This window comes from Bison bison, unplaced genomic scaffold (assembly GCF_000754665.1).
Source record: "Bison bison bison isolate TAMUID 2011002044 unplaced genomic scaffold, Bison_UMD1.0 scf7180017864382, whole genome shotgun sequence".
In the NCBI taxonomy this organism is placed as follows: domain Eukaryota; kingdom Metazoa; phylum Chordata; class Mammalia; order Artiodactyla; family Bovidae; genus Bison; species Bison bison.
In genome coordinates this window covers 4,963,366-4,988,627 of record NW_011494954.1, presented here as the reverse complement: position 1 = coordinate 4,988,627, position 25,262 = coordinate 4,963,366, and the positions used below count along the sequence as shown (strand labels likewise).

The 25,262-nt window shown below is 38.5% G+C and overlaps 1 protein-coding gene across 2 annotated transcripts in view; it reads left to right on the top strand.

Annotated features, from left to right (window-relative positions):
- AK5 (adenylate kinase 5) overlaps positions 1-25,262 on the top strand; it is a 263,180-nt gene that overhangs the window by 48,444 nt on the left and 189,474 nt on the right. For both annotated transcript variants that reach the window (XM_010857602.1, XM_010857603.1), the window contains exon 6: positions 5,407-5,598. In XM_010857602.1, the coding sequence (XP_010855904.1) occupies positions 5,407-5,598 (192 nt within the window). The remainder of the gene's footprint in view (positions 1-5,406; positions 5,599-25,262) is intronic.

The window sequence follows — 25,262 nt, the reverse complement described above, 5'->3', positions numbered from 1 at the left end:
ATGGCTGGATGGCATCACTGACTCGATGGACGTGAGTCTGAGTGAACTCCAGGAGTTGGTGATGGACAGGGAGGCCTGGCGTGCTGCGATTCTTGGGGTCGCAAAGAGTCGGACACAACTGAGCGACTGATCTGATCTGATCTGACTTCTCTACATAATGAAAAAGACACAAAGCAAAGATTGATTTAGTTAAACCAATGGAAGAAACAGTATCAACAATTGGAAAATTTTCTTCCATGAAGATAAAAGCAATATCTTGGTCTTTGTTCTCATTTATTTATTCACTCATTCATTCAATCAGTGAATACTTTTTGAGAACATATGCTAGGAAAAGGTATGGTTATGCTTTTCAACATTTCATGAGTGAATTTCATGAAAACTTTCTAGGGCCTTCACCTCTTCTAGAAAAGGATGATGTCTGCTTCTGTTTTACATTTGGGGAAAAAAAGTAAAATACTAAATTTTTTCTTTTAAAATGGGCACCATTGAAGAAGGAGGGCCCTAATGAGTGGACATATGTAAGAGTGACGAGGAATCAGGTGGGCACGCTTGTGGCTGAGGGCAGTGTTGAGTAGTCAGCTGGTTACCCCAGCTTCCTTGGTGGTCTTGCCTGTCCCATGTTTCCATTTTTGTCTCACTAGTTATATGTTGTTGTTTCTTACTGAGGAAAGACAGCAACTTCATCACAGGTATACAATTAAACAACTTTGAAGATTCACTTCAAATTTATCTATATCAGACTTGAAGTTGCATTCATTGATCAAAAATCTTAGATATAAAAAATATTAAATTCACAGGAATAATTTTTTAAATGGGCAAGATCATTATATAGAAAGCTACAAAGCTCTACATTAAAAAGTACCGGGAGAAATTAAAGAAACAACACGAAGATATTCTACTGGTTTTCTGTAACCTTATGGCTATTTTTTAAAGTCTATTAATGTAAGTAAAGAGTCTGCCTGCAATGCAGGAGACCTGGGTTCTATTTATGGGTTGGAAAGATTGCCTGGAGAAGGAAATTGCAACCCACTCCAGTATTCTTGCCTGGAAAATCCCATGGATGGAGGAACCTGGTGGGCTACAGTCCACGGGGTTGCAAATAGTCAGATACGACTAAGCGACTGACACTCCACTCCAATATAAATAAAATGCGGTTTTACTCAAAGTGTAAAAAAGTCTTTATAAATTTCAAAAGCCAATACTAACAGACAAAATATAGTGATGATTACATATTTAAGGCTCTCCATAACCTCATTATGATATGAGCAAACTCCCGGAGATAGTGAAGGACACAGAAGCCTGGCATGCTGCAGTCCATGAGGTTTGAGAGAGTCAGACAAGGCTCAACAAGTGAACAGCAGCAACACAATAACCTCTTTGTGTTATGTAGGGAAAAGCACATACTTTTCAGTCTGAAACAAAACATAAAGCTATTAAAATAAAGCATTTAATTTGTTATGAAAGAAGTATTATCTGCATTCAACACTGAGCTAGCAGTTGAAGCTTATTCCATATTTTAATATACACAATGACCAAACCAAGAACAATATAATATCATTTTAAGTTATTTGTCAAAAATTATCTTCTCCCTTATGTAAGTTATTCAAAGTAAATTTAAAGGATATCATATGATACGTTGGGCAAGACTGAATGTTACCAAAGATTTTATTAAATTTGTATTTTGCAGTTTAATATTTGATAAGATAAAAGTTTTAAATTAATATAATCTCTTTACCACATACCATACAAAAATTACAAAGTGATTTTCTTCTCAAAAGCTACTTAAATGTGTTTTTGAAAACAAAATTCTGTAAAGCAATTATCCTTCAATAAAAAATAAATTAATTTTTTTTAATGGGATATACTAAACTACTGAGATAAGATAGATTTCCCCTTTATTTACAGTTGAGAAAACTGAAATTTAGAGACATTGAACCATTTGTCCAAGGACAAACAACTAATAGCAGATTCTTATGAAAACTACCACACAATTGCACTCATCTCACACACCAGCAAAGTAATGCTCAAAATTCTCCAAGTCAAGCTTCAACAGTACGTGAAACGTGAGCTTCCAGATATTCAAGCTGGATTTAGAAAAGGCAGAGGAACCAGAGATCAAATTGCCAACATCCGTTGGATCATCAAAAAAGCAAGAGAGTTCCAGAAAAACATCTACTTCTGCTTTATTGACTACACCAAAGCCTTTGGCTGTATGGATCACCACAAACTCTGGAAAATTCTTAAAGAGATGGGAATACCAGACCACCTGACCTGCCTCCTGAGAAATCTGTATGCAGGTCAAGAAGCAACAGTTAGAACTGGACGTGGAACAACAGACTGATTCCAAATAGGAAAAGGAGTATGTCAAGGCTGTATATTGTTCAAAAAACTAAGATCATGGCATCTGGTCCCATCACTTAATGGCAAATAGATGGAGAAACAATGGAAACTGTGAGAAACTTTATTTAGGGGGCTCCAAAATCACTGCAAATAGTGACTGAAGCCATGAAATTAAAAGACACTTGCTGCTTGGAAGAGAAGCTATGACCAACCTAGACAGCATATTAAAAATTAGAGATATTACTTTGCCAACAAAGGTCCATCTAGTCAAAGCTATGGTTTTTCCAGTAGTCATGTATGGATGTGAGAGCTGGACTATAAAGAAAGCTGAGTGCCGAAGAATTGATGCTTTTAAACTTTGGTTTTGGAGGAGACTCTTGAGAGTCCCTTGGACTGCAAGGAAATCAATCCAGTGCTTCCTAAAGGAAATCAGTCCTGAATATTCAGTGGAAGGACTAATGCTGAAGCTGAAACTCCAATACTTTGGCTGCCTGATGCAAAGAACCAACTCATTGGGAAAGACCCTGATGCTGGGAAAGATTAAAGGCAGAAGTAGAAGGGGACAATAGAGAATGAAATGGTTGGATGCTCTCACCAACTCAATGGACATGAGTTTGAGTAAGCTCCAGGAGTTGGTGATGGACAGGGAAGCCTGGCATGCTGCAGTCCATGGGGTAGCAAAGAGTCAGACACAACTGAGCGACTGGACTGAACTGATGAAATCAGGACAATCTGATTCTAAAATTCATGCTCTTAATCACTTATGCCAGTGTGTGCCTGTGCTTACACAGTGGCAGTGGGAATTGGAGGAAGAGATAACATGAATCATGAAACATGAATCATGTTTCAAGACAAAAATCCACCATCCGTGGTGAGGGCTTCCTGAGACTGAAGTTTTGATAAGGGTTAGAAATTATATTCGGAGAAGGCAATGGCACCCCACTCCGGTACTCTTGCCTGGAAAATCCCCTGGACGGAGGAACCTGGTAAGCTGCAGTCCATGAGGTCGCTAAGAGTCAGACACAACTGAGCAACTTCACTTTCACTTCTCACTTTCATGCATTGGAGAAGGAAATGACAACCCACTCCAGTATTCTTGCCTGGAGAATCCCAGGGACGGGGGAGCCTGGTGGGCTGCTGTCTGTGGGGTCTCACAGAGTCAGACACGACTGAAGCGATTTAGCAGCAGCAGCAGCAGAAATTATATTAAGATTTCTAGCTGAGGATTCAAAAAGATATAGGCTCCTCATTGTTCATAGCAGCATTATTTACAATTATCAAGGTATGGGAGCAACCTAAGTGTCCATCAACAGGTGAATGGATGAAGAAGATGTGAAGATGTGGTGCGTGTGTGTGTGTGTGTGTGTGTGTGTGTGTGTGTGCCAAGGGGGGGTGTATACATTTCATTGTATATATACATACACATGGAATGCTGCTCGGCCATGAAAAAGAATGAAATTTTGTCACTTGTAGCAACATGGATGGATTTGGAGCACACTGTGTTAAATAAAATAAGTCAGACAGAGAAAGCCAAGTACTGTATGATATTACTTTAAGGTGGAATCTAAAAAGTAGAACAAACTAGGTCATAAAACAAAAAAGAAGCAGAGTCACAGATATAGAGACCAAACTAGTGGTTACTAGTGGGTGGGGGCAATATAAGAGAAGTTATTTTAAAAAGGAGCTATTATGGAACTATATGAAATCATGTTTGTGAAATTTTGAAAACTGTATAGCACTATATAATTTAAAGAATCTTTCATTCAAATTTTTAAAAATTTAAAAGACAAGACTTCTAATTGAAAGATTCAGGAAAGTAGTGTTACTACCATAAAAATAAAAGAATAAGCACATATATAAGCAATAAGGGAATTTCATTTAGGTAAAAAGTTGCCAGAACTGATTTGGCCTTGCTGAGTCATAAGTAACATTAAAACTTTCAGGTAGAGCCATCATATAAACATTTGATAATATAAAACATAAGTGATGTTGAAAGTCAGTGCTGAAAATGTAGATTTGGAATCCATCCGCAAAGGATAAGGGGTTGAAATGAAAACAGGAGAAAGGAGCTGAGAGAATGAAAACCTGGAGAGGGAAAGCAAAACAAAACATAATCTAAGCCTCAGAAACATCATTATTTGTGAGTATTGTATTTTTAAGGGAAAAAATTTGAGCAAGGGGGAAAAAACAACAAAGTAAAAAGTTAAAGGAAAGAAAAGTTAAAGGAGCACCAGAGCAACATAGAATCCGGAAAACCAAGAGATAGTAAATATGGCTAAAATTTGCTGTACACCTACCATGGATCAAGTTTGTGCTGTTTTTTTCACACAATATCTTATTTAATCTTTATAATAACTCAGGGAGGAAGTTCATATATCTCTTTTGACAGATGAAGACACAGAGGCTTAGCTAAGATAAGCCATATGCCTAGAGCTCAGCTGGTAAATCCTAGGGCAAAAACTCTAATTCAAGTTTCCCAGACTCCAGGGTTCCTTATGTAACCAGTGGTCTCCAGAGTACATAAGGCAAACCACTGTAATGTGGGAAGAAAATGCTAATATTACCATTATCATATCTTATTCTTTAAAAATTACATTTTTGTGTGTATTTTACAACATGCATACTATATTAGGGCAGCATGAGGCTCCCCTGGTAGCTCAACAGTAAAGAATCTGCCCTCAGTGGAAGAGATGCAGGAGATGTAGGTTCAATCCCTGGGTAAGGAAGATCCCCTAGAGGAGGAAATGGCAACCCACTCCAGTATTCTTGCTGAGAAAATCCCATAGACAGAGCAGCCTGGCAGGCTAAAGCCTGTCAGGTCGCCAAGAGTCAGACACCACTGAATGCCTGAGCACAAGCACATGTGTATCATACACTCATGCATAATTAATAAATTAATAAGCATATATTTATTGGGATACATGATCAAATAATTTATTAACATGAGGATACAGTAAAAAAAAATTGGAGATCATTTCTTTAAAGCACTGTACAAAACTGCCTCTGCCCACACTCACACTGGTTGGTATGTTGAATGCCTATCTGCTTGTTTGACCCTCTCCACAGATCTGTACTCCTGACTTGGTGGTCTTCCTGGCTTGCGCCAATCAGAGACTCAAAGAAAGATTACTGAAGCGTGCAGAGCAACAGGGGCGACCTGATGACAATCTGAAAGCTACCCAAAGGAGACTAATGAACTTCAAGCAGAACGCTGCTCCATTGGTTAAATACTTCCAGGAAAAGGGGCTCATCATGACAGTAAGTTAAATATACTTTACTTGTCCATTTCAAGAACAGTCTTTCAGATTTCTGATTATCCTATGTCCTCATTTAGAAATGCTTTTATCTTAAAAAAAAAATACTCTTCTTAGGTGGAGATTCATGGAAAAGAAATTGGCAATCTTGACCTGACTTGCCTTTATTAAGGCATAACAATAAAAATGCTTTCACTTTAATTGATTTTACCAAAAAAAAAAAAGATCAATTTCAACCTTGGCTAGAATTCTATGGCCCCCAAATTTTAAAGTATTTTAAAATAATTTTTTATCATTTTAAGCAATATTTGCCCAGTTTCTCAACTCTTCAGTCTTTGAAAACCTAATAAAACTGATCAACTTAAAAATAGAATTTATATGTTAAACTTAAATCATAAGTTAAACTTTATCATAGTGTACCACATAAATAAGATTCTGATGGCCCCCTAAAAAAGCGTTTGACTTGTCATAGAGAAGTGATATTGTCTGAAAATGGAAGGCATTGGTCTTTCTGCTCCATTGATACAATGCAAATATTAATTTTTTCATAGTTTGTTTTGTGATTAATGATAATGAATGCGCCAAAGAAGGATGAAGCTGAACCACTAGTTTGTACAGTTATTAGAATACAGGGAAGTGGAGGTGAAGGCTCAGCTAAACATATGATCCCCGCAACATCAGAGATTCAAGTATGGAATAGAGGAGACAGAGGAGCATTGGCCAGCTGAGGTGCTTTTCAAAAGACACTAAAACCAGTGCAGCTCCAGGGTTCTCCATGGAGGAAGCAGACCTCGGCAGCACCCTCTCCTCAGCCCTTAGTTCTTTCTCATGGGACCAAAGATTCTTGACTGCTGGAGTTACAAGCCCCTGTGAAGAATCTGATGAAAGTGACATACTCTCAATACAATAAAATGCACATAAGGTGTTTTTCATAAATTTTAGGTAAATCTATTGAAGCTCATCCACAGAGCTCCTATGACCTAACAATTACTGTGCAAAAAAAACTCTTCATTAGCCTAAAATGCCCCCAGATTGAAAGAGACAGTCACTACATTTAAATAATAATCCCTTTGCAGTCTTTTTAGCACTATAAAGAAATATTTTTTAGAATTTGCCCTTTGAGTCAAAGTTGTCATGTCAGAGAATTATAAATCTGATGTGAAACTTGTTCACAATGCCAGAGTTCATTTTATGATTTAAAAGAGACTTTGAGTGATATGAAAGAATCAAGAAAATCAGAGTGGATGTTTCTCTGGCTGTTTTGTATTGAGGTTGTTGCTTGCTTCTCCTGCAAATTACCAATGCTGACTTCTTCACTGTGTCATAAAAATAGAAATTTACCCTGTAGACCAAACCCCAATAGCAAGCTGCAGAGCCAGAGTTTTAATTGATATTTGCAAGGCTTAAAGGTATTACCGGAATGTCTCTGATTACTCCCTGCTTGTCACGTTCGTCATCACAATCAGAGGAGATTTCCCAAATGAATGCAGAGTGGGGATTGTTAATTTACTGATATTTTGCATGGAGGTGAAATGCCATTGCCTCTAATTGAGGGAGTCAATAACAATGTGGATGACAGCCTGTAACCTCCCTGCTAAACTTGGATAAGCTTTAAGATAAACGCCTCTAATTACTGGGAGAAGACTTGCATTGGAAAGTCACCTTTTGAAAATCGGTGAACACAAACACAGGCTAAGCTCTGGGAAACATAACAGAAAATTTTACTTTGACAGAGTAGTGAGTGCTGCATCCTGATGCATGTGTCCCCCTTCAGAACCCGGACACAGTTCACTTTTGGAATTAAAATGTACATTTCTGCTTTTAAAGATAAGTTAAATAATTTAAATGGTCATCCTGATTAATCAAATGCATGTTAAGACTTTAATATAAATCTGGGAGGTAATAGATTAAATCCAAATATTTCCTTTTCTCTATAGTTTTTCTTTCCTTTACTTCTACTTACCCTTCCTAATCGATTCATTTATTTATTCAGTAAATATTTATTGAGAATCAGTAGGTACCAGACTCTCTGTTAGGTGCGAGTGGTGCAAAGCTAAATAGGCAAAAGTTAAGGAACTTTATTTTATTTTCTGACATATTTCAAACTCCTAGTACTATGCCTCTCTGGTACATAGCATGTTGTCAGCAGATGAACAGAGCTTGCAAGTCTATGGGGAATCAGATATTAAACAATGAGGTTTTAAAATTATTTATCTATTTATTAATTTTTATTTATTTTTGGCTGCACTGGGTCTTCATTTCTGAGCAGGCTTTTCTCTAGTTGTGGCAAGCAGGGGTTACTCTCTAGCAGTGGGGCACGCGTTTCTCATTGCGATGGCTTCTTTTGTTGTAGAGCACGGCTCCAGGTGCAAGGTCTCTATAGATGTGGCTTAGTTGTTCTGAGCTATGTGGGATCTTCCCAGACCAGGGATTGAATCTATGTTCAATCTCTGATTTTAACCACTGGACCACCAGGGAAATCCCACAGTGGTTTATTAAGTGTGATGACTGTTGCATGGGAGAATGTACAGAATGCTCTCACATCTGTCATGGACTCCAGAAATTGCCTGTAGTGAGTAGAACAAACTCTCCCCATCCATGAGTAGGATTCATCAATGATCTTGTGTGAGCTTTGTAAAGACCACAGAGGCCACGTACCTCTCAGTACAGGTGAGAAACTTTATCTTGGTGCCTCTGTTCCTTAGGGTTTTAGAGTCTGAAACCCTTCACTTGAAATCTCAGCTCCACTGCCATCTAATAAATTCATGGTGCTTCAGGATTCGGTCTCTATGTCTAACTTAGAGATGCTGTTATCTGGCACATAATATTGTAGGGGTGAAACGAGAGAATGCATGTAGCAGTGGTTCGGATGTACCATGTAACCACATTGCCTGGTCCAGACTCCTGCTGTGTCACGGGCCACCTGTGTGACTTCATGACCTCATGAAGGTTATTTATCTTCTCTGTGACTCAGTTGCCTGATGCATAGAATGGTTACAATCATCATTATACCCACCTCTGTAATTTTGAGAGATAAATGGGTATCAAGTACTTAGAACAGTACCAGAAATGTTGCAAGTGAAATAGAAGTGATTGAAATTACTTTGTAATTTTCACATTTCCTCTTTTTTCTTCCTTTCACCTCTAATGTCCATTTTTCAAAACTCCAGTTACTTACTACAAACAAATCCATGCTCTTGGAGGGTACTCCGTTACCTATTCTCCCATAGATAGATTACTGAATAGTGAAAGTGAACGCCACTCAGTCGTGTCCAACTCTTTTCGACCCCATGGACAATATAGTCCATGGAACTCTCCAGGAATACTGGAGTGGGTAGCCTTTCCCTTCTCCAGGGATCTTCCCAACCCTGGGATCAAATCCAGGTCTCCTGCATTGCAGGCAGATTCTTTACCAGCTGAGCCACAAGGGAAGCTCAGATAGATTACTGAAGAAATCCAAAGTTAAAACATTTAGATTTAAAACTTTTCACCAAATTATTTTTTCTTTAAAACTGTCTGTTGTATGCATGCTAAGTCACTTCAGTCATATCCAACTCTTTGTGACCCTATGGATGGTAGCCCGCCAGGTTCCTTTGTCCATGGGATTTTCCAGGCAAGAATACTGGAGTGGGTTGCCATGCCCTCCTCCAGGGGAGCTTCCCGGCCCAAGGATCAAGCTGTGTCTCCCGTAGCTCCTGCACTGCAGGCAGATTCTTTACCACTGAGCCACCAGGGAAGCCCAAAACTGTCTGTTAACCAGTTACAAAATTGTCCTAGTGTTTTCTTTGACTTCTTTATCATCTGTGTAATCAAGCTGTATGATGGCTGTGTCTGAATATGGTAGTTAAATTATAACAGGTGTCAACCCATTCTTTTTTCTTTTTCACTAAAACATTAACTGTGTTGGTTGGCAGATTTGATTAAAGAACAAATCCAGCCTGACTGAGGAGAAAACCTAATCGAAATAGCCAGGAAAACAAGCTAGTGTCTGAATAATGTATCTTACTGACAGTTCCCATCACATGGACTGCTTCATTTTTATTCTTTTATAATACTTTTCTTATACAGTTATCTGTGCAAGTATGAATTAAATGATAGCAAATCACAGGGCTAATATGTTAGGGACTTCATAGAACCTTTTCAGACAAATGTGTGTTGTTTTTTAACTTACAATAGGTTGTATGTAATAGCTCATCATGTCTTTTACAGGTTTTTGCTCCTAATTAAAGATTAGGGTGCTGCAAGATCCCAAAGTTTGTCAGAAGTTCTTCTTCAAAGCTGTCTCATGACATTTTGGAGCACTTAGATTGTAGCCCACCAGGGTCCTCTGTTCATGGGATTTTCCAGGCAAGAATACTGGAGCAGGTTGCCATTTCCTACTCCAGTGTATATTCCCGACTCAGGGATCAAATCTGTGTCTTTTATGTCTTCTGTATTGGCAGGCGGGTTCTTTACTACTATGACACCTAGGAAGCCCTAATGCAGCTGTACAAAAGCTTCAATAATATGTCTGTTTAGTGATAATTTTTTATCTTAGTTTTATTTAAAAAGCTTAAAAAACTAGTTCTTATTTTAGTCATCTTCATAAGTTAGAACCCATTTGAAAGAAATAATTTTAGTTTAAAAAGGTCAACTGTTTGGAAGCTTAATGAACTCTAAAAAATACCTGAGGTTTTTTCGGGGGGGGGGGTTGTTTTTTTCTTTTAGAAAAAGGTCTTTTAAAATGCTTGAAAATTAATAGGGTTAGATGTAGTGTTTATGTAATTGGTTTCCAAAATGTGTGTATCACTGGATATTCCACTCAGCTGAAACATCATTCAACTTGTCAGGGAAACGGTTGCATGCTCGTGTGCATTGACACTTGTGTGCACTGAACAAATGCTACCTAATATGGGTTGACCATCAGTAAAAGTCCGAATTTAGTTTTAGTCTGTTAAGTAAGCTGATGGTCATTTTTTCTTCTGGACTTTTTTATAGTAGGAAGCAAGAGAAACATAACTTAAAAATGAGAAGTAAGTTATAGTCATAGGATATATGAAGAGGCCTAGTAACTAACACTCTGATTAACTGACTGGATCTCTTCAGGCAGGAAAGGCATAGATTGAAAGATGTTAGAACAGGTTTATTTCTCGTTCACCAACATCAGTTTTCCTAGGGAAGCAGACAAGGGACTAATTATAAACTATCTTAGGATATAACAAGGTCACATAGGCCAATGATTCCACAATTTCAATACTTAATAGATCAGAAAAAAAATTTAATGGACTAAGATAAAGTTGGGTTTTTTTAAAACTTTAATATTTTAGGACACTTTTAGTTAGTCCCTCGTCATGACCCCATGGACTGTAGCCGGCCACGCTCTTCTGTCCATGGAATTCTCTAGGCAAGAATATTGGAGTGGGTTGCCATTCCCTTCTTCGGGGGGTCTTCTTAACCCAGGAATTGAACCTGGATTTCTCACTGCAGATTCTTTACCATCTGAACCACCAGGGAAGCACAAGAACCCTTTCTGGTCGACAGCAAAATTGAGAGGAGGATACAGGGACCTCCTGTATACCCCCTAAGCCAACACTTGCACAGTCTCCCCAGTTATTAATATCCCTCACTAGAGTGTTGCGTTTGTTATAATTAATGAACCTACATTGATGCATCATAATCACTCAAAGCTCATATTTTACCTTAAAGTTCGCACTTGATGTTATACATTCTATGGTATTGGACAAATGTATAGTGCCACGTGGACTTCCATGGTAGCTCAGTTGGTAAAGAATTTGCCTGCAATGTAGGAGATCCCAGTTTGATTTCTGGGTCAGGAAGATCTGCTGGAGAAGAGATAGGCTACCCACTACAGTATTCTTGGGCTTCCCTGGTGGTTCAGCTGGTAAAGAATGCACCTGCAATGCGGGAGACCTGGATTCCATCCCTGGGTTGGGAAGATTCCCTGGAGAAGGGAAGTGTTACCTACTCCAGTATTCTGGCCTGGAGAATTTCATGGACTGTATGTATAGTCCATGAGGTCGCAAAGAGTAGGACACGACTGAGTGACTTTCACTTTCATAGTGCCTTGTATCCATCATTACAATATCTTACAGAGTATTTTCACTGCCCTTAGCTATCTCTGTGCTCTGTTTATTCAACCCTCACCCATCTCCATCCTCCTAACCTGGATTCTGGCAACCACTGATCTTTTTACTATTTCTAAAGTTTTACCTTTTCCAGAAGGTCATGAAGTTGAATGTCATGTAGTATGTAGCCTTTTCAGATTGGTTTCTTTCACTTAGTAATATGCATTCTAGTTTCCTCCATGTCGTGTCCGGGCTTGGTAGCTCATTTCTTTTGAGCACATCCATTGTCTGAATACACCACAGTTTATCTGTTCATTCATCTGCACTTGGTTACTTCCAAACTTCAGCATTTATTAAAAAAAAAAAGCTGCTATACGTATCCATGGGCCAGTATTTGTGTGGACATAAGTTTTCAGTTCATTTTGATAGCTACCAGGGAGCATGACTGCTGGTAAGAGTATGAGTAGTTTTGTAAAAAACCACCACGGTGTCTTCCAAATTGGCTGCACCATTTTGCATTCTCACCTGAGAACGCTCTCTGAGACGAGAGTTCTTGTTGCTCCTCATCCTCACCAGCATTCTGTGTTGTCAGTGTTCCAGGTTTTGGCCATTTTACTATGTCTGTAGTAGTATCTTGTTGTTTCAATTTGTATTTCCCAAATTGACTTTTTAAAAAATTTTTCTAAGTGAGGGCATTAGAAAGGGGGAAAAAAATCTATTAATATCATTGTTTGAAAGGGTTATTTTTAGCACACAAAAATTTAGTAATGACAAAACTGATAAAGTCACTAAAATGGATCTATTTGGCTATAAGAAAAATTCTCAACATTTGTCTTATTTTTCTCATTTTGTTGTAGATTAGGGAACACTTCATCATAAACCGGCATCAGTGCTGGGGAACCCCTGGCTTCGAGAGCACATCCTTGTCAACATCACACTATTAGTGTTTCACCAGACATTGTCCCTGAACCCCCAGATAACCCCTTTGGCACTACATGTGCTTAATTTACACCATATGACTTCCTTCAAATTTTACCACTGAAACTACGTAATTCCAGTCTCACCAGGCACTCCTAGCCAGAGGCAAAATAAACGGGAATAGTACAAGTTAATTTAAACAGAACTGCTGAATAATTCGGAGAAGGCGATTGCACCCCTCTCCAGTACTCTTGCTTGGAAAATCCCATGGATGGAGGAGCCTGGTGGGCTGCAGTCCATGGGGTCGAGAAAAGATGGACACGACTGAGCGACTTCACTTTCACTTTTCACTTTCACACATTGGAGAAGGAAATGGCAACCCACTCCAGTGTTCTTGCCTGGAGAATCCCAGGGACGGGGAGCCTAGTGGGCTGCCGTCTATGGGGTCACAGAGTCGGACACAACTGAAGTGACTTCACTTACTTCACTTAACATAGTGAAGCTACATTTCCTTTACGTACCATCACTGATTATATATTGTCTAAACATTCATTATGTAACCACAGCCCTCACTGATTCCTCTTTGGTGGATTTAGTAAGACAGAAAATAGTCAGGGAGGAGTTTTCAAAGGTTGATAAATAGGAAAGGCTACTGGGGTTTTCTGTAAGATACTTGGTGTATATGCGTACCCAGATATATGGCCCTCTGAATTGTTTTAAATTCAAAATATTTTTAAATCAAATAGACAGTACCTTGTGGCATGAAACCTGATACTGATATACCTTCAATGTGAAGTACCCCTAACAAACATGAGAAATATCCATTTTTGACTTGACTTAAGAGCAGCTTATAAGGAATCACTCTCTCTGGGCAACTGGCGCTTATCAAATTGTACTGTGTGTAAAGCTGGCAAGACAGTGCTGTCCTAGAAAAAGTACCATGGCCTACTTTAGGAGGGTACCATCTCTGTGGGTTAGTTAGTGGGACCAGTTTAACTTACCTGTTAATGCAGATCTTTGTAACCCTGGCTTTAAAACATCCAGAACTAAATTCACTAAATGAATCTGATTACTTTCATAACTTTTATTATTGTGGGCTCTAAAAACTAAAATACAATTATGATACCATTTCATTCTCAGATTTTTTTGTATAGAAAGAAAGATTAAAGCACTGAGAGAGAGCTATTTCCCCACAAAGTAGCGAAGTAACATCCACACTTCTGGGGCAAATTATGCTGGTTCCTAAACAGCATCAAAACAAAACGGAGAGCAAGCAGATACCGTATTTATATCTAATTCTGTCGTTCTGTCTCAGTAACAAGCAAGCATCCTAACAAAACTTTTCCACACCCAAAGCTCACTCAGTATCAGACCTATTCACACTCCACTGGCAGAGAGCAAACCAAATGACTCAGAGAATGCAGTTCCTTTCAAAGTGGGAAATTGATGCTGATTAAATGGTGAACCTATTGTCAGGGCCTGAAGAGAAGAGCTCTCACACCCACAAATGTGGTACTCTCATGGTGATGTTTCATACAGATGTCTACAGGAAAAATGAGGAGGAACTTAAAAAAGGAATATGGTGCCTGCCCCAAAGGGATACAAGATATTTTTCTGCTGATTTTATTATTACAAATACTCATGAAATAGAGTCCAAAAAGCTCTACATATGACTCTTTAATCACCTTAAGTATAAACTAGGGTTTTCATATGATAACCATGAAATAAGTAGTGTGGATAAAATCAAGATAATATTCAAGCAAATACATTTGGAAAATTCACATTAAGAAAATCCCAGTTCCAAGAACTGTTATTGACAAGTCTACCTAAGACTATTTTAGTTTAAGGCCTGAGGGCTGCCTTCTACAATGGTTCATCTTTATAATTTTTTAATTGAAAGAAAGCAGATTGGTAGATAGTTGGTAGCTGAATGTCATATCATACTAAGAGCTTCCTGGACACTGTTGTTTCAGCCCTCCAGTTCCTGACAAGAAAATATATACATACACACACTTTGAGCTGGTCACTTCTCCAGGAGACACTCTGTGATCAGAACAATAATTATGACAATGGTGTCAGGGAACATTCCACACTTCCAGAATTAAGTCTTAATTTATTTCAATATGTTATACTGAGAGTTATAGGGAACATGAATAAGAAAATATTTTTGGTAAAGTTCTTGGATTAAATATCATGGCACCCCACTCCAGTACTCCTGCCTGGAAAATCCCATGGATGGAGGAGCCTGGTAGGCTGCAGTCCATGGGGTCGCTGAGGGTCGGACACGACTTGAGCGACTTCACTTTCACTTTTCACTTTCAAGCATTGGAGAAGGAAATGGCAACCCACTCCAGTGTTCTTGCCTGGAGAATCCCAGGGACGGGGGAGCCTAGTGGGCTGCCGTCTATGGGGTCGCACAGAGTCGGACACGACTGAAGTGACTTAGCAGTAGCAGTAGCAATAGCAGTGCTATAGTTAAACTGAAAATGAAAGTGAAAGTGTTAGTCTCTCAGTTATGTCCAACTCTTTGCAACACCATAGACTGTAGCCTGCCAGGCTCTTCTGTCCATGGAATTCTCCAGGCAAGAATACTGAAGTGGGTATCCATTCCCTTCTCCAGGAGATCTTCCTGACTCAGGGATCGAATGCATATCTCCTGCATTGCAGGCTGATTCTTTACCATCTGAGCCACCAGGGAAGCCCCCATAGTTATATTAAATGAACAAAAAAAAAAAAAAAGAAGAGGCATTTAAGACTTGCCAGTGAGGAAAATACAAAAATATATTATGAGTAGATGGTATCTTAAAAAATAACACACAACTTATAAGTATTTAATATGTGCTTGGTACTATTCAAAGTGCTTCACATATGGTAAATCATTAATCCTCACCAATCTCCATGAGGTTGATATTACTATTATGTTTATTTTATAAATGAGAAAACTGAAGTACACCAAAATGTAGCTAGCCCAGGATCCGATAAGAGCACCAGAGCCTCAACCCAGACCCAGAGCGCTGACCCCAGAGGCAGCACTTGTGATTGCAATATTGTCCCTTCATTAAAACATGACACTTATGCACTCTGGATCCTGAAGAGAAAGCCCATTACTGCTTTATCCAGGCATTTATCATTTGATAAACAGTCTGTTCAACAGTAATCTCTTCATTTATGTTTCTCAGAAAAGAATAAATGAGAAAATTTATTCTGTTGGTGCATTACACTTAGAGGTTTTTCAAAAAGTGATCTCACTAGATAACAGATGTAAAATGATTAAGATAATTCATAAAATTGATTTATCTGCAGTCACATTACAAGAAGAAAATTTTAGGGGCAATGGCCAATTATTGGGCCTTGTATTTTTGTTTATCGACACCATCCATCATCTTCTGACCTTACTCAGTTCTGCAATCAAATGTAAAGCCATGGCTGCAGTTCTGCTTCAGGCAAAACTCTATCCTTATGTACTCTGAGTTTTACAATACATCTTCCCTGTTATGACAGTCCTTTTATAGTCATCCATTCAAACAGTTTTATCCAGAGCCTATTCCATGTCAAGGAGAAGGCAATGGCACCCCACTCCAGTACTTTTGCCTGGAAAATCCCATGGATGGAGGAGCCTGGTAGGCTGCAGTCCATGGGGTCGCGAAAAGTCGGACATGACTGAGCTACTTCACTTTCTCTTTTCACTTTCATGCATTGGAGAAGGAAATGGCAACCCACTCCAGTGTTCTTGCCTGGAGAATCCCAGGGACAGGGGAGCCTGGTGGGCTGCCATCTATGGGGTCGAACAGAGTTGGACACGACTGAAGTGACTTAGCAGTGACTTAGCATTTCATGTCAAAGGAGGGACCACATCAGGCACCATAGGGAATACAGAGATGATGTGGAGATAGATCTGCCTTCATGGAGTTTGTGTGTAGGCAGTAATGTAAACATAAATAAGTTGAATATAGTACAGGAAGAGGTGGGTGCCACACACAGACATATAATAGACCAGGAAGAGGAACAGTCAGGGGCAGGGGAGTGACTTCCTCCTGGAAAGATGAAGGAAGACTTTGTTATAAGTGCTATAAGACTTTGCTATACCATATGTGGGGTAAGGAAGAGAGCCCAGAAATTGGAAGGAAAGGCATTATAAGCAAACATGAGCAGACGCCAGGCAGGTAAGGTATATAAGCAACTAGTGAGAATTAGGAAGGGGGACAGAGGCACTGAGATCAATATAACAAAGGTCTGAAAGTGCTCAGTTAAGGACGAAGGGGTGAGCTTTCAAGGCTCTGAGCGAGGGAACAACATAGTTAAAATTATAAGCCAGGAGCTGTGTGTAAATCATTGAATGGAGAAAGCATTTTGAAAGAATTTGGCAAGGGCCTGAGCTGAGACGATGACTGGGGGTGCCACAAGGCTTCACTTCTCCACGGGGCAGCCATCTGGACCTACAGCTGTCCAGACCTACTGAAAACCTGGGAGTGACCAAAACAGTGCTTGTGGAAGAGTAGCACTCATAAATCACCTGCAAGAGATGTAATATACATTTTACCAATTTAACCATTTTGATTTCCTATTTGGACATCGTTCTTGGCAAAATTAAATAGAAAGGGGATAGGAAAAGGAGAGTAATGTATTAAGGACAATGATTACCCAAACCGTTGTAAGATAATACTAAAATCCAAGCAAAGAGACAGCAGAGTCCATTGAATTACCAAGTATTCTTTCCACAAGTAGTTGTTTCAAAATAACTCATTGAGTAAATAAATGAATGAATTTAGTAAAAAAATATATATAGATACATTTGGAACAATTTATTTTCATGGCAGAGAGCACTATACATTTTACAGATGTGACCCCATGAGTCCATTAAACCACCACACTGTAGTCAGTTACCATCAAAAATAAAAGTTTGTACCTGTTAGGGATGCTTTTATTTCAAATAATAGAATAGTTGAATAGCTATGGCTTAAACAAGCGGATTTATTTGACTTGTGTAAAAATAAGTACAGAGATGGATGATCTAAGCCATGTATAGTGACTTAATGGTGTCATCGAGGAACCATGCTCCATCTTTTCATTTCACCCTCTTTGATGTGTTTCTTTGGCTGCTGCTGCTCTAGTCATCAAATCTAGAATTCCAAATAGGACAAAGGGGTTAGGGCAAAAGCCCAGGATAATATATAGTATCCTTCTCTAGGAAAGCAAGAGCTTCCCCATAAATTCCCCCTCCCTCTCTCATTGACTCCCACTTTAGTCTCATTGTCCTATAGTCTCTTTTCCTTTGGGTCACATGATTTCACCTGTCTACAAGAGAGGCTGGAAAATGAATTATTTCACTTCTCAGCCTCTGATGTAGAGAAAAGCAAAGGAAAAGAGGACAAATGTTAGATGAACCAACAATAACCACTACAAAGTTGTTGTTGTTGTTTTTGTTTTTTAATTCCATTTCTTGGTTTAAAAAGATATTGAGAAATATGTTTGCTAGGAATTCTTTCCAAAATGGGCAAAGTAGAAAGTGTCTGTGCTTAATAATAGCTACTTTTCAGTAAGTACTTCTACTATTTCAGGACCTTTATCCACTTTATATCTAAGTCTAATAACAGACTTTAAAGTTTAATGAAGGAAACAAGTTCAGAGAGGTTCAGAAATGCACTGGAGCTGAGGTTTGAAATAGACCCTGTCTCACAGAGTCCGTTTGGTTAATAACAAGGGATTGAGCTAAGAAAAGGGTTAGCCTCCCTCTCAAAACAGTCAGAAAAGATATTGATAAAGCCACAGTAATGGGAACCACAAGATGTTGACTGAGAAATTTCATTCTAGGAGAAATGGAGAAGGACTACCATACTAGATCAAGCAAGTGCTGTGCCAGCGCTTTACCTCTTTACCTCTCCTAATCTTTACCTGTTTTAATCACTCAACACCATAAGATAGGTATTTAAATTATTTAAAGTGCCTTAGATGTGCCAGGTGTTATCCCTAAATTACCTCATTTCAGGTAAGGACAAGAGCCTGCTGTTCTTTGTTAGATAAACCCTAAATTGTACAAGGTGCTCTGCTCTGCTCTGCATCTGCCCTTGCTCTCAAGGAGCTCAGGTGGAGAGGCAGGAGAAGGGATAAATGAGTAGCCGCAATGCATCTGACCATTACGATGATGGAAGGTTGCACAGAGGGCTGCAAGGCAGAGTAAATTATTTCTGTGTTCTCCATGATTACCCCTGTGGGACTGAATGAACTCACAACACCCTGGGATAACCTATGGAGGTTACTCCACAAATTCAAGGAAGTAATCAGACCTTTGGAATTACTAAAAGTCCTTGTCATTACCAAGTTCAGTATTGGAAATGGGACATAGATGGACAGAAAAGACTGAATGAAGAGCTGAACAGCCAGGGAAGGAGTAGGGAAATAAAAGAAATTTTGTATTAACCATTCTAATTTCTCATTGATTGCCCCCTCCCTAATTTTGGAATTTAATTGCATAAAGTATAAAATAAACTTGTAAGTATACTCATTCATCAGTTTCTTTTTGGGCAATTCTTTTGAGACTTCTAGTTAATAGGAGGTACTCAAATATTAATGAAGATACTGGTTTTTGGTCTTCTGATATTCTGTGAAAGTTGAAAGTGTTAGTCACTCAGTTGTGTCCGACTCTTTGTGGCCCCGTGGACTGTAGCCTACCAGGCTCCTATGTTCATGAAATTCTCCAGGCAAGAATACTGGAATGGGTAGCTATTCCCTTCTCCAGGGATCTTCCTGACCCAGAGATCGAACACAGTTCTCCTGCACTGCAGGCAGATTCTTTACCATCTGAGCCACCAGGGACATCCTTCAGATATTCTATATGAAGTCCTTCATATTCTATATGAAGTAGCAAAACAACCCTGAATTTAAAAGGATAGTCTGTAGAAAAGAAGCCTGGGTATATGTAAGTTGTATCCTGATCCTTTATTATTCTCTTCAGTGACCAAGTTAGCAGGGACTGTACAGCCAGAGCAGTACCAGATATACAGAGGGTGCTTTACAATATTTGTTGAATTAATGCATTAATTTATGAGTTGTGTTGAATGAATTAGTTCTAATAAGTTTAGTGTGAACAAGACCTCATTTAGACTTCTTCCATTTGGATTGGATTAGTAGTTTTTCAGTAGTGTTTTAAACTGAGGCTTTCAAAAATTCATGCTTTCCTCTGTGGTCTGGCCTCTAACCATTGCCAATTCACAGGTTATTTGAAAATGTCAGCAACCTTGAGAGATTTCTCAGAAAATACCAAAGAGTATTGCTTCAATTTCTACACTTGCTGTCAAACTCAGGATCAAGGAAGAGAAAAATAAACGCTGGATTTTTTTTTTTTAAAGAATCTTGTTTCTTCTCTGAAAATTTAGTTTGAACATATCAAGACTGTTGTGAAATATAACTTCTTCTTTTATCCTGAAACTTCTGCTTAAAAATCTCAGTGCAGACACCACCTTCAGTTGATACATACTTGATAGTGTTTATTTTTAGTGTTTCTACCACAGCTTTAGACTTCATATGTTCATGATAAATTCATTCCTACAGAAGTCCCAAAAGATGACATGATCCCTTACAACTGACATGATCCCTTACAACTGAATTAAGTAGGAATTTCCAACTAAACCCTCTCTGTCTCAGAAGATCTCCGTGCAGTCCTCCTGGCTGTGTTAGCAGTGTCAGATATCTGCAGCTTTCTTCTGATTGCCTTTCCATTTCATCAATTCTATCTGAATTCCTAAAACACTGAAATTTGCTATCAAGTAATTAATTCCCAATAAAATTGCATGAATAGACAGTTCTATCATGGCACTGCTCTACTCATTTTCTGTGAAGTGATAGCTCTACTTTAAAATTGGAAGAGAAGAGAAAAATATAGGAAACTTCAGTTGGCTCAGATTATTATCTCTCAGTTGCAGTTGCTCACAGACTGCATTCTCTTGAGCTGGGGGCTGTTGCCCAAGCTCTTCCCTCTCCCTGCAGTCCTGCTCAGCTCCACCTCTCTGCCTTGACCTGGCTGGCTGTCACTCTTGAGATGTCTTCCTCGGGGAAACCACTCTGTCTGGGTCAGATGCCCCCATGACCTCCCCAACACCATGTTTGATCTCTATCATGACTTTTATTACACTATTTTATAATTCTACTTCATTATGATTCTAGTATTTTTCAACTATAATTCTGTCTTTACAGTTTCACTGTCTCCTTTCTTATCTTTTTACTGTTGTCTTCAATATTTTATTTCTAGTGCCTAAGTTGGAGTCCCTAAGTCCATGTATAGGAGGAGAGAAAGCAAAAACAAAGCCAGAAAATATCTTTCAGCTTGAAAACCTTTTTTCACATCTTGCAGTTAATCCTATGTTATATCTTTCAAGAATTCTGCATGTATACCTGTGGCGGATTCATTTCGATATTTGGCAAAACTAACACAATATTGTAAAGTTTAAAAATAAAATAAAATTAAAAAAAAAAAAAAGAATTCCCTGGAGGTCCTGTGGTTCAGACTCTGCTCTCACTGCCAGGGTCCTGGGTTCAACCCCTGGTCAGGGAACTAAAATCCCACGAGCCATGTGGCCAACAAAAAAAATGAAAAGATTTCTAGTCTTTATGACGCCTGAAGTATGCTTTTTCTTTTAAGTGTTACGTCTCTTGATTCAAAATTTAGCTTTTAAATTGCACATCAGATTTTCATTTTTTGTTATTCCACACTCTAATAAGGTAAATTAGAATTCTTCAACTAATGCAAATTTTGGAAAGAATATGCAATGTATGAAGCGAAAGTTCCATGATGGAAAGTATTTTGAGTGATTTCTTTACCACTAATATCCCAAATTCCTAGAACACTATCTGGCATGCAGTAGATGCTCAATATTTACTGACTTAAGCATAGTTTTATTTATTTATTTTTATTTCTTTGGCTTTTTTAATCTATTTATTTTAATTAAAGGCTAATTACTTTACAATATTGTATTGGTTTTGCCATACATCAACATGAATCCACCTGAAGCATAGTTTTAAGCCAATACCCTAATCACATCCTAGACAGGAGACATAAAGAGAAAAAATAAACATGGCCAGCCAAGTGAAAGTAGCAGCATTTATCAAAGGAGGAAAACAAGGACAGTGATTAAACACTCAGGGGCAACCCAATGATGGTTGTAGAGGTTTAACCAGCTCTTGGCCTTATTCAAGTTATGGAAACTCTCAGGTCCTCGGTTATGACCCTGGAAAAGTAAATCTCATATTATGTACCTTCTAGGTTCATTGTGAAGATTGAATGAGAAAAGGTAATTAAAGCATTCAATACAGTGCCCAGCACAGAGAAAGCACTAATTAGGCATGACTGTGGTGCTAGTGGTAAAGAACCCATCTGCCAATGCAGGAGACATAAGAGATGTGGGTTCAATCCCTGGGTTGGGAAAATCCACTGGTGGAGAGCATAGCAACCCACTCCAGTATTCTTCCCTGGAGAATCCCATGGACAGAGGAGCCTGTAGGGCTACAGTCCATAGGGTCACAAAGAGTCAGACATTACAGAAGCCACTTAGCATGCACTCATTATTATTATTTGGAAATTATTGCCTCCTAACTGGCCAAACGTATTATTAATGCTATAGCAACCACATGTCCTGTGTTACTTTCTCATCTTGATTCTTTTATTATATCAGATTTATGAAAAAATAGAAATTCCTATAATCCAGTGACATTTTTTAAAGGTAGCTGTTGCAGTTCCTATGAACTGAAAAAATTGAATCCAGCTGAACAGTCTAAAAGAAGCATTGCCAAACCTGTTTCCAGCTTTAAAAGCCCTTCAGAAGCTATTTTATAGACACTTGATGTTGATTTTTTTCTTCTCTCTTTTCTTCTTCCAATTTTGCTTTCACTTTCTTGATTTCTTTCCCCTTTCTACCTCCCTGAGGATGGTCTCAGACACCAAGAACAGTAGGTAGGGCTGCTGGTTCCATACATTTGTTCGTGACTATATCATTTAAAAATCCTGCTAAGTCTCTAGTGTATCCAAAGGAACCCAATACTAGGGAAATACTGAAAGAAATTCAGTGATAAATATGACATTCAGGGCTTCCCTAGTGGCTCAGTGGTAAAGAATCCACCTGTTAATGCAGGAGACACAAGTTCGATCCCTGATCCCGGTGGATTCCATGTGCCACGGAGCAACTAAGCCCACGAGCCACAACTATTGAGCCTGTGTTCTAGAGCCCGGGAGCCACAACTACTAAAGCCCAAGTGCCCTAGAGCCCATGCTCTGCAACAAGAGAAGTCATCACAATGAGAAGCCTGAGCACCACAACAGGAGAGTAACCCCTGCTCATTGAAACCAGAGAAAAGCTCATGCAGCAACGAGGACCCAGCACTGCCAAAAATAAATAAATTTAAAAAAAAATTTTAATGACATTCAGCAAAACATAGTGTAGTATCATGGGCCAAAGGCTAGCTTTGAAGTCACAAATGCCAGGGTTTGAATCCCAGCAAGTTTCTTAACTTTTCTGAACTGGGGTATCATCATCTGTAAAATGGGATGAAGTTTACTGACTTGTGAGATTAATTAAGATTAGAAATGATGTGAATAAAACACTCTATCACTTGAGTGTTTAAATGAATGACATCCAAACTCTAAAATACTTAGAAACAAGTCTAATCAAAATATACCCAAAATACTCTTAATGAATGTAGTTTACATTTGTTGAGCTCTTCACTGTGCTGAATGACATCATGCAAGTATGTTGTTAGGAAGATGACTATGCCCTGTGATAAATTCATCATGTGCTCATAATGTCTAAGGTATATCCATTTCAAAGTGATGGGCTTCATGGGAAAACTGAAATCCAGTTCTGAAATCCAGTAACTACTCATTATTTTTCAAAATGACTAAATCAGGAGACAACATCAACAGTTACTTATTTTAATGGAGACATTTTTCAGAAGAAATGTCAACCACAAATCTGTCTTGGCAAATGCACGCTATGTTATTTTCTATCCTTTTCCTTCTCAACATTGGCAAGCAGATCTGCCTGAAGGATGAGCAGCTTTCAAGTTTCTATCAAGTAGGGGGGGATGGAGTCTGCTTACTTCAGTTTTTAATTCTTTTTATGTAAAAATCTTATGTTCCTTTTTAAAACAAGTAATATTTATGGAGAGGGTGTGTGTATGTGTGTGTATGTGCATGCGCCTATGTGTGAGTGGGTGTTGGGGGTAAGGAATGCAAACAAGTTTAAAAGCATTCATTATTCTGCAACCCAGAAAAAAAAAAAAAAACCTATTAACATTTTGAATCTTTTCCACGTAGTGTTTTTCTATGATATTTTGATAGTATGGTAGCTGAAATCATATTTTACTCTGCATTAAACATTTTTTAACTTAAAATTATATCATGAGCAAGTTTGCAAGATACTTATTTTCTGTTTTAAAGCCTCAGTAGTAATGAGTGACCTAGTGTATTCACTTGGGAGAATTCACATGAAGTTCTGATTAGAGAAGATGTGAGGCTCCTTTGTGGACTTCCCAGGTGGTTCAGTGGTAAAGAATCCACCTGCCAGTGCAGGAGATGCAGGAGACTCACATTCAGTCCTTGAGTCAGGAGGATCCCCTGGAGGAGGACATGGCAACACACTCTAGTATTCTTGCCTGGAGAATCCATGGACAGAAGAGCCTGGCGGGCTACAGTCCACGGGGTCGCAAAGAGTCAGACATGACTGAGCACACACATGCATGCTGAGGGTCCTTTGTAAGTCGCTTGTAGAGCGCGTACTTATTTACTTGGAGCCACATGATTTGAGGAGTCAAAGGCCCGTATTTATTGTGTATCTACAGAGCACTCTGCAAATCATGGTGTGGATCCAGAAAAGACTCAACACAGCTCCTGAGCCCAGAGAGTTACAGTCTGGTCCCAGAAATGAAGCTAAACTATGAAAACATTAGAGGAAAGCAGGGAGTTAAGCTCTTCTTTTGACTATGGGTAGAACTTAGCCTTAATTATTTAGAAAGAGTTCTCAGATCTTCAATTCCTTCTATCCTGGGCTCTTTCCATTTTAAAATGATTCATGCTTCAGAGAATTTTTTCTTACCTCAGACATAATTATAATTTTACTCCCAATAATGTGATTTGCCAGTCAAATAGTAAATTTCCAGTCTTCCTCCAAAAACAAAAAAGGGCAGGAGTGGAGAAAATTGTCTACTTTTGTAAACTCAGATCATTTATAATGATTGGTTTAAATTAAAACTAGTATTTTATAATGAAAGCCTCCCTTGACTTAAAAAAAAGGAATTGCAAAATGAGAAAATTTCTTAAGATTCTGTTAGTTTATGCTATAGAAAAAAAATTTTTAATTTTTTTGCCAGAAGCTTATAAGGAGTATTTTTACATAATTATGTTACTATGGAAAATTCCCAAGTTTGCCTATGTCTGAAAGGTGGAATTAAGATTAATCTTTATTTTTGTTCTCTTTCTCAACAAATTTTCCTACTATAACATGTATTCAACAAAAAAATAAAAATTACTAAGAACTCATATGCTCAAAGATCAAAAAATAACATTGTCAACCAGTTCAAATAAATAAGTGGGAGAATTCAGCTCAGATAAACAACACTCAGCAATATGATATCTACAGGAAACCAGTGAAATATTTTCCATAAGGAAAAAGTACATACAAGCTTACTTGAACTCTACAGA